At 29.7% G+C, this 14,120-nt stretch overlaps 2 protein-coding genes across 2 annotated transcripts; one reads left to right on the top strand and one right to left on the bottom strand.

The window, feature by feature from the left end:
* The first annotated feature begins 732 nt into the window (after nucleotides 1–732).
* Nucleotides 733–4,092, top strand: LOC130966971 (glutamyl-tRNA(Gln) amidotransferase subunit B, chloroplastic/mitochondrial). Its single transcript, XM_057891793.1, has 8 exons — nucleotides 733–1,556; nucleotides 1,798–2,007; nucleotides 2,400–2,540; nucleotides 2,649–2,852; nucleotides 2,972–3,169; nucleotides 3,262–3,330; nucleotides 3,445–3,561; nucleotides 3,651–4,092. The coding sequence occupies exons 1-8, from the start codon at nucleotides 936–938 to the stop codon at nucleotides 3,729–3,731; spliced, it is 1,641 nt and encodes a 546-aa protein (XP_057747776.1). The 5' UTR covers nucleotides 733–935; the 3' UTR covers nucleotides 3,732–4,092.
* Nucleotides 4,093–11,930: 7,838 nt separating this feature from the next.
* Nucleotides 11,931–13,812, bottom strand: LOC130967200 (two-component response regulator ARR14-like). Its single transcript, XM_057892016.1, has 5 exons — nucleotides 13,638–13,812; nucleotides 13,390–13,548; nucleotides 12,965–13,294; nucleotides 12,793–12,869; nucleotides 11,931–12,683 (listed from the first exon to the last, which is right to left on the bottom strand). Exons 1-5 carry the CDS (start codon nucleotides 13,810–13,812, stop codon nucleotides 11,931–11,933), a joined length of 1,494 nt encoding a protein of 497 aa, XP_057747999.1.
* Between the last annotated feature and the right edge of the window lie 308 nt (nucleotides 13,813–14,120).

The following is a 14,120-nucleotide window of genomic DNA, read 5'->3' as shown; positions in this document are numbered from 1 at the left end:
ACATAGTACATATATTTGTATATAGCACACAAATCTTTGCATATATAGTTCAATTTTTTGTTGGGAAGGTATTTTGTTAGTCAATATTCTAGGTATATAATCTTCTAAAATTTTTTATGTTACACATAAGAAATTATATGTTATGCAATAAGATTTTTGTGTTGTACACCAAAATTTATGTATAATACGTATTTAATTGGATGTGTGTCAATATTTTAAACATGTAGTCTTCAAAAATTATTTATGCTATATACTAAATTTATATATTGTGCATTAAATATGAGGAGGATAAAAAAAAAAAATTAAACAACATCAAAAAGAAGCTATGATTATTAAAAGAGAAAGAAGTGATGTGCAAATAAATTTTTATTTTAAACGATTTGATTAGACTTGACTACTCAAAAGACTTAGACATCTAATATTTTTGTTTTCTAAATTTCAGAGTTGTATCTTATTTTTTACTCTGCTAGAATAATTAGGATTAATCCATCTAAATAATAAAAATTGAAAATTTAATTCTAATGCATTAATCTTATCTTATATTATTAAATTTATTCGTCTAAATTAAACATAATTATTTGCACAAACTTGCATAAAAATAAAAAATAACTATCATACTGTTATCTAATTACATACATCATATGAGTTCTAAAATAGAGAAGATAAAAAGTGGAATAATTTTATTGATATTGTAATATATGAAATGAAAAAGTTACGAAACGATGCGTTGAAGGGGTTATCAGCTTTGATGTTCTTTCCTCAGTCGTCGTTGGCCAAGAACGCAGCATTACCCTCTCAGCAATCAGCATCAACCTATTTCAACCAAAATGCATATTCGGGATACACAATCTCTTCACTTTTGAGAACACCACAAAATTTGTGGCTTCTAAATTTAGTTTTGTTTCGTAAAGGTTGTTCCTCAGCTAATTCCTAAAATGGGTTCCACGATTTTCAGAAGCTTTCAAGTTCACTCCTTTATGCTTTACCCAACATCATTAATCACAAGGAGAAATGGGGTTTTCCGCTTCACAACAAAGTCCTCACAATCCCAAACAGAGACCCAACAGAGGCAACAAACCAAAGTTTCACAGAGCACACAGTCCAAAAAGCTTGACAAAATCCCAAAAGACTATGAAGCAGTTATTGGGATTGAAACTCACGTTCAGCTCTCAACTCTCACCAAAGCATTCTGTGGTTGCCCTTACAATTATGGCTCCCATCCCAATAGCACAATTTGCCCAATTTGCATGGGTTTGCCCGGTGCATTGCCTGTGCTGAATTCTAAGGTCATTGAGTTTGCTGTGAAGTTGGGTCTTGCCCTTAATTGCAACCTTGCTTTGAATTCCAAGTTTGATAGGAAGCAGTATTTCTACCCAGATCTTCCAAAAGGGTATCAGATTTCTCAGTTTGATGTCCCAATTGCCACTTCTGGTTTTCTTGATGTGGATATTCCAGTGGAGTTTGGTGGGGGCCACAGGAGGTTTGGCATTACAAGGGTTCACATGGAAGAGGATGCAGGCAAGCTCCTACATACAGAAGGCGAAAATTACTCACAGGTAAATCCTTTTTTCTTCTTTTTTTGGAACTTTAGTTGTTCTAACTTCAGTGCTTGATATGTAGTTTTTATTTGCTGAATTGCATACTATTAGGATGTGGAAATGATTTCACACATCTATATTTGGACAATTCCTCATAGCTTTTGTAGTGTACACTTCATTATTTGATCACACATAAAGATGCTCAACAACCATTATCCATGATAAGAGAGTGTTGAAGTTGGTAGTGTTTTCATGATAGGTTGATCTAAATAGAGCAGGGGTACCTTTGCTTGAGATAGTTTCTGAGCCTGATATGAGAACTGGTATTGAAGCAGCAGAGTATGCAGCAGAAATACAGAGATTGGTTCGGTATTTGGGAGTGAGCAATGGCAATATGCAAGAAGGATCTCTTCGTTGTGATGTCAATGTCTCAATTCGACCCATTGGTCAATCAAAATTCGGGACAAAGGTATGTAGCTATTGGCCTTTTGCAGGTCTGTTACTGAATTTTTGGAATTGGCACTTTGTTTCATCATTATGAAGCTTGTTGGATATTAGTCACTTTAAAATTGTTATTACTATTTATTTGGACAACAATTAAGTGCATAGAATTTTTTGCTTTTACTAACCTGAAGGCTAAAAGAATTATGAATAATATTGTTATAAGCAGGTCTTGTGTGTTGGAAAAACTTGTCAAATATATATATATTTTTTTGTAGCAGCGCTTTAGCAAAGTTCATCTACCCTTGCTTTTGGTAGAAATAAAGTTTCACAGAATGACTATATCTTTTCTCAATGCAATAAGAGCAAAAGACAATTTATTTCAGCTTTAGCAGATAATTTGAAAAATTGTTCTGGCAGGTTGAAATAAAGAATTTGAACTCATTTTCGTCCGTGAGCAGAGCCATTGATTATGAAATTGCGAGACAGGTGCAACTCCATAGAGAAGGCCAGGAAGATCGGATAGTACAGGAAACTCGTCTATGGGAAGAAGGCGCTCAAGTTAGTATTTTGATTTTGTTTTAGTTTTCTTTCCAATCTAGCAGGCAGAAGATAGTACTATATTCCTTTGTAGTCATTTAAGTGGATTACTTTTTTTTATCTGTTTAGAAAACAATTACAATGAGGAAAAAGGAAGGGCTTGCTGATTATCGATATTTTCCAGAACCCGACTTGCCAGCAGTAATACTTTCTCAAGAATATGTTGATGATATTCAAAGTTCTTTACCAGAGCTTCCAGAAATTAAGCGGAGAAGATATGAAACCATGGGCTTAAGCATGCAAGATGTTCTTTTCCTGGCTAATGACAAAAATGTGAGTTTGCTGCTGTTTTCTAATATTTTAAAATAAATAATAATAAATGTCAATTAATTGTATTACACTATTAATACAAGTGATCTAACAAGATTTTTATTGTCTGAAATGATTATTAGGTTGCAGATTTTTTTGATGCTACTGTTGCAAAGGGTGCAGATGCAAAGCTGGTTGCCAACTGGATTATGAGTGATGTTGCTGCCTTCATGAAAAACGAAAAGTTGACCATAAATGAAATAAAGCTTACACCTGATGAGCTGTTTGAGTTGATAGCATCCATTAAAGATGGAGTCATCAGTGGCAAGATTGGCAAGGAGGTATAGCTTGGTTCGGCACTAACGAATGGTGCTTAGCTAAGTTCTAAGCTTCCATCATACTTTGTTCATACAATTTGTTCATGCATTTGCAGATACTATTTGAGCTATTATCCAAGGGAGGAACTGTTAAGGGAATTATAGAGGAAAAAGACTTGGTTCAGGTTAGTTGTAGAATCATGCATCATTGAAATTCAATTAAAAGTAGTGTGATATTGGTGCTCTATTTTGATGCTAAGAAAGAAAATGTAATGTTCATGAGGCTTGGAAATTGACAGATAGTAGATCCCGCCGAGATCGAAAAAATTGTGGATAAAGTGATTGCAGATAATCCGAAACAGTTAGAGCAATATCGCGGTGGCAAAACCAAACTACAAGGTTATTTTGCTGGCCAGGTATGAACCTGTGGAGTTGGAAGCAATTCATATATTATTTTTCTCATCATCTATGAAGTAATCTTTATACCTCTTTGTCCACAAAGCAGGTGATGAAATTATCTAAAGGCAAGGCAAATCCAGGTCTCCTTAACAAGATCCTCTTGGAGAAATTGAATTCAAATAGCTGATCCTAATAGGCTGCTATCGGATTACAGATCATACGCATCGCCTGACAATGGATATCGTCGGACATTTTTGGATTAAACGGCAATCCTTTAGAAAAATTGCCAGTGAAAATTATAAGAGGAAGATAAGTTCTTGTTCTACTCGTTATGTTGGCTAATTAATTTAGAAGATTTTAAAGATAAACCTTGTAAGGTGGATGAGTTCCACAGGGTTTTCAGTTAAAATGAAGCATATCTGTTGTTATTCTGCAAAGAAAATAATCAATCTGTGTAGGCTGTATTTGGTTCTGGGAACAAGACATGACAAAACAATGTGAACAAGATACAAAGGATAGAAACACAAAAATTAATATTCTTGTATTTTGTTTGGTGATAAACTAAAATAAATTGTAAAAGTTTAATTTATTCTTATTTTTTTTCATTCAAAAAATTTAGGAAGAAAAATATAATAATAAAAAATATAATTATAAAAAATTAAAAAGAATAATGAAAAAATAAAATAAAAAATAGATTGTATTTTTGTTAGTATTTCTGTGTTTTTTTGTCAGGATAAATATAAAATACAATAATTCAATATTGTGTCTCTATCTCACTGTCCTCCTATTTATATTTGGTCCTACTTATAGAATTAAAAGTGAGAGATCACACTTTATTCTAGGATCACTCACACGCACTACATGGGTATTATGGATTCTTTAAACAACATCCCGCCTCAGCTGGGATTTAAACCCGGGTGCAGCTTGCAAGAAGCATATTGTTACAGCGTATTTGGGTTAAGCAACGCGTACAAATTGGTGTTCTTTATGTTGTAGCCTTGTAGGTAAACCATCATTTTGGTCCCAAACTCCCAATCACGTATCAATGTTCTTTTCGTGAAATCTTATTCTACTTTGAACTCAATAAAAAATTAGTAATGATAGTAACTTGTGCCATAAAAGGTAAATATTGCCTCTAACAAATTTTTATGATATTATTGTTGTGAATAAATTTAAAAGATAGTTAAGGGAAACAAATAAATTTATATATATATATATATTCACTCCGTGTCATCATTAAGTTTCTATAACTATATAAATCCAAGTTTTTTCTCTAGAAAAAAGTAGTATTGGAGAAAATATATTTTGTGTTAGTATTCTTGAAAGAATTAAAAGTGAGGATAAATTTTTGAATTATTTTTGAAAACATTTGGAGCCCAAATACAAATATGGAATTTTTTCTTTTTAATATTGTATTAGTATGGATAAAATCTTTTATGATGAACCAAACTGTGTGTTAAACATTATTATGGTCATCTACAAAACGTCACTGACGTTTTGTGTTTCTTCAATTAAAATAATATTTTTTTAATAAAACGTCGTTGACGTTTTGTGTTTTAGTAATTAAAATAATATTTTTTATTATAAAATGTCAGTGACGTTTTGTTCTTTCATAATTAAAAAAAAAAATATTATAAAACGTCAATGACATTTTGTGCTATTACCACAACCATGTAGAACACTAAAATGATCAAATATTTTGGTATTTCACATTCAAATTATTTATATATAAAAATTTTAGCCCCCAAATATGATTTAAAAAAACCCGTTAAAAATAATATAGACATCTACTCTATATGTTTTGGACAAAAAAAATATTTTATTAAAAAATTTTATGTTTGTAATACATGAGCATGGGTAGCATCTTGATGATTATCTTCAGTAAGAAGAGAATAATTTATAGGAAAACGATAATCTTACCTCTATTTTAATAATATTACTCATTTTTTTATAAATACATACATATATATAACTCAAAAAAAATATAAAGAGTGATATTACCAAAAACAAGAGTGAAATGATCATTTTTCTAATTTATAATCTTGATAGGTAATAATTGGTTGCTTTATATTAATACTTTATTTCTGAAAGATTACCATGTGTTCATAACACGCAGCGGAAGAAAAAAAAGTAATCGTAAAGATCTATTTTGTGCTTAAACTTTATTCCAATAATAAATATACAGTAGATCAGATCTAAATACCTTTAGACGCTTTAGCAAAAACTTTATTCTTCGATTGTACGAAGACTCTATGCGTATCCACACCGAAACTAATATTTGCTGTCAACTCTTTGACCAATGGATATCTGATCTAAATTGAGAACCTCTTTGCAACTCTTTGCACACCATAAAATTCTTCTCCAACAATTAGGTTCACATACATTTATGTGTATAGAGATAAAGGAATAAAACTCTTGTTATTCTCTCGTTGCTTTCCTGTACTCTTGACGTACATATATATAGTATGAGATTTATTATTGATTTTAAATTTGATTCTCAATTCAAATTTAAATCATATCTTGAAATTCCAAATTTGAATCGTTCAAATTTTATGAATCATATCATAACTCAATTTGAAAACAGAATCAGTTAGGATCTCATCCAAATTCAGAAATAGAATAACTAATTATTCTCAAATCTCATTTAATGTTCTCAATTATCATACTATTATTATATTCTTGGTGCTAGCAAAGAATACAATAATATTTCATTTGAATTAATATAATTATTTATTTGATCAAATCAAAATAATAATTAAATAATTCTATAGCAAAGGTTAGAACACTCGTTAGTGTGTGACCCTATAGGTTCAATACTAAGCGGGTAGTAAATTAGTCGTACTAAATTTACTAATCAAAGTTGGCGTCTAGCAACACTCCTCAACGACCCGATAGTATGAAGTAATATATTTTTACTAAGAACCTCAGAAGAACAAAATATAATTCCTTCCATCTTTCTAGCTCTTGGTTAACCCTTAGAGTATGGTTTAATTGTCAAACTCTAACTTGTTACCATTATTATAATGAACTGTGAATGACCTAAGAAACTCATTTCTTCATTCATTCAATCCCCTTGACCAAGGTTTTATTCATCTCAGTCATTATAATCATAGAGCTCAAACTCTTTAACGAGAGTTGACGGATTCCTTATTGATTAATCATTAATTCTACAAGTATTTAAATCATACCCAATATCCATTCAACTAGCACCCTATAGTATTAGGTGTCCAGAATCAAAGTATAATAAATACATTGTTAATTACTATGATAGTCACAGGTTAAAGGAAACTCTATTACTATGTTCATCTTGAGAATATCCTATTGACAAATATACGGTAATTATAACCATTAGAAATTCTTAGAGTGAGTCAGTTCAATGGTCATATCTCTATATGCACCATCTATATGTATAATTTAATAAATGAGATTTATTAATCTTCATCCAATGAAGACCATTATATATATGTTGATCTTTTCGGATTATTAATGTCCTTTTTAATAATCCTATGACCAAGAACAATTTAGATTAAATTATAAAAGATTTATCTCTCAATATTATGATCATTATCACAATGATAAATCTCTAAATTTTAATCAATAACATTATTATATTAACATTTTAATATAATAACAATAACAAATTATTTGACACGTGATTGATTGGATTATGGTCATACTACTTATTTCCAACAATTTCATCGTTTAATCAAATTATTTTATGCCTTCACATTAGCCAGTATAATTGAAAAAAATAAAGTTAATTATAATTTGAATATGTTGATCAAATGTGTTTTTTTTCTTTTCATATTTTCTTTAGTCCCTCTCGGAGATTGCATGATGCAGGATATAGTAGCTGATTTTGTCGAGTAAAAATCTGCTTCCGCCAATCATTATTTTATTTTGGAAAGAAACCTAATTATAAAAGAAGATTCAGTATACTAATAAAAATAATCCTAAAATTAACGATTTCTATATCTTCATTACCTATCTATCTCTCCATGCATGTTTCACTGTATAGTTTATTCATTCATGTTTTGCATTCAATTCATTCCTTCCCCCATGCATGATGCAATGTCGGCAGCACCATACCAAAGATTATGGTTGATGATATGTTACTATCCTTAGCATAGTGACATGAACCATAATTGAACAATAACAAAATCCCTGACACTTTGTTACTTCACAATCATGTTTTCTAAGATTTCAACTCTATATATAACAACTTTATTATTAATATGTGATATGTCCTTGATCGATCTTATGTGTAGGTACTAGGTAGTAGGTAATGCAACTTGCACATACCCACCATCATTTCTTTAAAGATCAAATTGGGACTGTTCGAGACTGATTCAACCCATCAATTTCTCATGATGTATCCACTTGTTTGCTTGAATTCCTTATTATATATGGAGCTTATTAATTATATGTAATAATGTTTCCATTCCGTTACTTTTTAATCTTAGAAGAACATATTATCCAAAATTAATATTTTACTTTTACATATGGTCATATATAATTATATAAATGCAATTCTGCGATAATGTATATCATTATAAGCCACCAGTAGTGCAGGAGAAAAATTATTGTATGGCCAAGTATTTGTTTATAATTAACTTTCTTGCCTCACATGCATGCATGATCGCCCTCATTGTATGTTCTCGTTTTAATTATTATTATTATTATTGTTATTTTTCATTCTTTTTTAAATGTTTTCTTTTTGAAAATAAAATTTAATATATTTTGAAAATTTTAAGTTGTTTCATGTGTAGATGTAAAATCATTTTATAATTAATTATTTCACCAAAAGATTTATATTTGAAATAAATGTTAAAATAACTTAATAAGAAAGTTTAGGAAGCAACATTTTTATTAAAATTTGTTCAACACTTAACCATCAAAAGAAAAATGAGAGAATTTTATACCATGAGAGAATTTTATACCATTAGATGTCATATGATCTCACACCATTAAAAACACTGATGATGGCTAATTAATAGCTACACATTACAAATTCTATTGGCCCCTAACACCCCTCATTCCAAAATACATATATCATACATATATCTCTTCTGAGAAAACAAAAAGCAAAATCAAAATGAATAAATGGAAGAACAATAATTTACACCGTTGTGTGAATATACTTAACTAAAAGCAATTCAGGTAAAGATTGATTCTAGCTAACCTATATTTAAAAGATTCTTAGGACATTGTAAAAATGCAAAATATCATTTTCATGAGTTTAGCACATTGTTCAGATTACATAATACTCTTTTTACATCATGTGATGAAGTTTTTAACCGTTATTATTCAAAGTGTTTTAAATGTATGTTATTGAGCAAACTTTTGAGATTTGTAAAACAAAGTGAAAATTTTTACAAAATATGACTAATTTTAAGTTTAAAATTCAATTTTAAATCCTTTGAACTTGTTTTGCTTTGCATAACTACATAAGAAGAACAAACTCAAATGATGTCATGTTAATATTCTTGAGCAATTTAAAGATATCTCTTTTATAAGTTATGAATATGTATTTATTTATTTTTATTTATATAATTAAGTTGAGCAAACACATGCAGTCCTATATAAAAATATTAGATTACAGTAAGAGAGATGATGTAGTATTTTATATTTTAGAGGCATATTAGTGGTATGTATATTAGGAGTTGAAATATACAAAGGATGTATTGTGGTTGTTAGTCATGAATTTTGTATTTTGATTTTATTTTTGATTTAATTATTCTGTTGGTTATTTTTTATAGTTTTGCGAAATTTTTAATTAGATTTCCGTATTTTTTTTCTTTTCAATTGAGTCGTTGTACTAAATTTTTTTTTAATTGGGTTTTTACACTATTTTTTCTTTTATTTGGTTCCTGCACTAATTTTTTTAGTTGGATCTCTATTAAATTAAGTCAATTACTGTCAAAAGGGATCTAATTAAAAAAAATAATACACGGACCTAATTTAAAAAAAAACATAGGATCTAATTGAAATTTTCGCAAAACTAGAGTAATTAAACCTTTAGTTTTTTTTATCTAATTAAACTTTGTAACAAATATAAGATTTTGAAATATATCCAAAATAAACTAAGTCTAGGACACATTTAAAATAACATAATAACACACAAAATATTTTTTAAACATATCTAAAATCCCTTTAAATTTATAATCAAAATAAATATCATTAAATATTAAACTACACTCACATTAAAAAAACTTTTCATTTTAAAAAAAACTTTTAACTTTTTGTTTTTTATTTTCTTGCTTCCAGATTAAAAGACGTTGTCTACCTTTTGCGAAACACTTTCTTATTTTTGTTTTTGTTTTCTTTGCTTCCCAGATTAAATGATTTAGTATTTTTTTTATTTTAAAAAGTTATAATTCTAAAAATTTTAAATTTAATTTAAAATAACTACTTTTTAAATTTTTAAATTGATTTTTTTGAATGTTAAAGAAAAAAGAATTTAATTTTCATGTATTGATAGTGTAAAACATTTTACATAATCGTGCAATCATAATCATTCTCTTAGATGATCATTTATGCAATCAACGTAAAATAGTTATTTTTTATAATGTGACTTTATATAATTGGATGTATGTATAAAATAGTTTTACACTAATAATTTTATACTACAGTTTATCAAAATTAAATTTAAGAAAAAAAGCATTAAATTTAGATGCAGTTATTGTAACTTTGTAAGTATATATTTGAAATTTTTGTAAAAAACATAGCTGAAAAATAGAATAATTTAATGGATATTTAGTTGCATTGATAGAAATATTAGACTACTAAAGAAGATTGTATAGTATTTTATATTTTAGAGATATGTTAATGGCATGTATTAGGATCGGAGTTGAAACATATAAAAGAGATGTAGTTACTAATAATGAATTTTGTGTTTTCATCTTGTTCTTTTCTATAATTTAAATAAAAAATATTTTTTATCTTGGGATGAGTTTAAGAGTAGTCTTAAATGAGACTGTCTCTCTATTTAAGCAGTTTCTTATTTTGTTTGTTTTGTTTTTCTTTATTTAATTTATTTCAGTCACCAAAAAAGAATTTTTTTGTTTATCTAAATAAAACTAAAAATACTTTTTATATTTAAATTTTTTAAAAAAATCTTATCTAACTATAAAATAGTTTTTTATTAAAAAAACTTTTATAAAAAATAAAAAATTTAAGTTCTTTCTTTCTTTCCAGAGTTAATCTAAACTAATTTTAATATATAAAGACAGCTTATATCCAAACTAACCCTAATATGTGAAGACAACATATATGAAAAAAGAGGAGTGTTAGGGGCAGCAATTTTTGTGTTTTGTAATCATCAATTAGCCATCAATAGTATTTTTAATGGTATGAGATTACATCTAATGGTATGAGATTATTTAAGTATTGGCCACAAAACAAAAAAATTATTGGTCCTAGACTTTTTTTTGAAAAAAAAGAATAATTTGGGTTGAATCCATTTTCTCAATCAAAATTAAACCTCAAGGTTGATAAGTACTTGTGATTTACCTTGATATAAACCAAAGTTATAATATGTGATTATTATCCATGAAAACTTGTCCTTGATAACCATCAAGTAAGGAATCAATGGATGTTGAAGAAGAACCATATAGAGTGGGAACTTGTGAAAGAGCTACAGCTGCTGCATTTCTTCTATGCAAGTCAGTTCCATACTCACATATGACATAACTCAATCACATAGTATTTCTTTTTTTTAACTTAAATTCAGTAGAATGGCTTTGGCCTGGTTATTTCAGCATAATGGTTTTAGACTTCAGATAGTTGGCATGTTGTAGTAATGGACATTGGTTAACTGCCTCATTTTTTTTACTCAATTTAGTTTATTTTATTAAAAAGAATTTTTTTTACTAGTACAAAAAATTCAAATCTTAGTAAGTATACATTATAATTTTTAAGATTTATTGTTGTAACTAAAATTTTTCTTTACCTATTTAACATTATATATATTCTGAACTTTCTACAACTATAATGATAAAAAAATTTTAAAGAATTGATGGTTTTTTTTAGAGAACGAAAGACTGTTCAAGAAGAAAAAAAAGTATATTTTTTATGAAATTGACATCTATTGATAATAGTTTCATTACTTTAATAATCAAGAAAAAAGTAATCCCATACAATTTATAAAAATTCAAAGATCACATCTAATAAATTTGATCTTAATTTTTTTAAATGAAATTCTAAAAATGATTTTAAAGCATCACCCAAATGTCAAAAGATCTTATTTTAAATGAGATCTATATCAAAAATATTTAAACAATTATTCTCTATTAGATACAGATTATCTAGAACATCTCAATGTGCTTGGTTTGATAATGTTTTTTCTTAATTAGCATAAAAGTGCGACATTACTGTTTGTTATTTTTCAAAGAGTATATAGGCCGTCCCAAAAATTGTCGTCAAGGTCCCCGGCTGGAAGCTGCTGATGATTGTGCTGGTGGTGAGTTCTTGAGAAGAATCCTGTTGGAGAAAGGGACGATGATGATGAGGGTGGTGCTGATGATGATGATATATAGCCATCATTCAGAATCTCAGCAATGCTGCCACTTCCGCTGACTGAATTATTATTCATTTTATGATGATAATGATCAAGTGGTGCTGACGATGATGAAGAAAATGTATTGTATTCAACAAGAGGATCACTCCTACAGCCACCACTACCTCCCCTAGTTCTCCCTTGAAAAGCAGCTCCATCAAAGGATTGAGGAGCCATCATTGGATAATAATGACTTTGATTACGATGATGGTAGTGATTTTGCACCTGTCGCTGTTGTTGCTGTTGCATTAGGTTCATAGTAATATACCGACCATAATCATTATTCTGATGATTAAGTGCCATGTTACTTCCAACAATGCCATTGTTGTTGATGAGACCAAAGGGGTTACTATTAGGGAATTTCAAAGTATGAGGTGCAGCACTAACAGTTGGCACAGATAATGAAGAATAATATTGATGATGAAGGGGCAGTGTTTGTGGAATTTGAGGAATGTTGGTTGTAGCTTGAACCCTCAATGGTGCACAAAGTTGCTTATTAGCTTCTCTATTAACATTTAGCTTCCCAATAATATTTGTTTGCATAGTCTCCTCACTCTTCTGCTTAAGATGCATCCGATATTTCTGCAAACCAATAACAACAGAATAATTATACAGTGTTCAAATAAATTAGGATTCAAATAAATCATGTAACATACACAATGCAAGTTTATTATTTGCATTAGTAACATACCTGGAGATGGCTTGCTACATTTTCCCTTGTCAAGTCAGGGATATCCATCAATTCTAGAATTTTCTTTGGCACAGCTTCTGAAAAATTGAAACTTGCATTCATAAGTAAACACCCACGCACGTGAATTAAAAGGAAGAGGAAGAAGAAGAAGAAGAAGAAAGAATGGTCGTACTATCAATCCCTAGTTGGAGTACAGCATCGACGAACATTTGATGCCTTTCTGGGGTCCAAATAAAACGTGGCTTCTTGTTAGGAGTGTTGGGCTGAACATCATGATCACGATCGTCTCTTTCCGTTGATAAGCTCCTCTTCCTTCTATTCACTGTTCCTTTGCTCTCATCATCATCATAGCAAACTTCTTTCTGGGTTTTCTCCACCACATTCTGCCACATGTTCCTCAAATCTTGCTCGCTAAGAGGTTTAACTAAATTATAACAAGCCCCTTTCTTTTTCATACCCTCCATCACTGCACTTGATGACTCATCATCTGTTGCACACATCACTGCAACAACACCAACACCATAATCATGATTAATTAATATCCCTAATCATCAATAATTGATCATTCAAACAAGGTCGGTAGTCAAAGTTACTTACTTACGACAGGAATATTGAATTCTTGGAGAACATGGTCAAGTAACCGAGAACCATCATCCATTATCCCTGGCATATGAACATCACATAGTACCACATCGAAACACCCACTGCTCTCCCGAAGAAGATTCAAAGCATGAGAACCCTCGAAGCATGTGGTCACTGCATTTATTTGTGTATAGCATAAAGATTACTTTTTTATCATGAAAAATCAAAACTTGAATTGTTTATAAATAAAGAAACCTTGTTACCTTGATAGTTGCATTGAAAAGCGATATCTTGAATAAGTCTTAAGTGTTCAGGATCATGATCAACGACCAGAAGCCTAAGAGCAGGGGTAGTGGAGAATTGATGATCAAGAATAGGCGGAAGCATAGAATTCGCATTCTGATCAGTGAGAGAATGCGGATTGTTGTTGGCGGCCATAGCAGAAAAGAAGAGTGAAGAGTAGAGAGTGCAGTGAACAAGTTTGGATTTAATTAACAGAAACCAGAGAGAATCGTGATATTGTTGTAACAGATTGGAATGGAAAAGAATAAGAGTGGAAAACTTATAAATTTGAGTTGAAAAAAAGGTGACTGTGAAATATGGAAGGAATACGGGGATCAAAGAGAGCAATCACCAACTTTGGATCAAAGCTAGGGCTACCTCACATTCAATGCTACTTCCACCCACCATTAATTCTTTCCAAAATTAACTTGATTGATTTTTAGACTAAATCCTAGCATATCTTT

Source organism: Arachis stenosperma, chromosome 3, assembly GCF_014773155.1.
Source record: "Arachis stenosperma cultivar V10309 chromosome 3, arast.V10309.gnm1.PFL2, whole genome shotgun sequence".
Classification (NCBI taxonomy): domain Eukaryota; kingdom Viridiplantae; phylum Streptophyta; class Magnoliopsida; order Fabales; family Fabaceae; genus Arachis; species Arachis stenosperma.
This window is presented reverse-complemented; position numbering and strand designations above follow the sequence as displayed.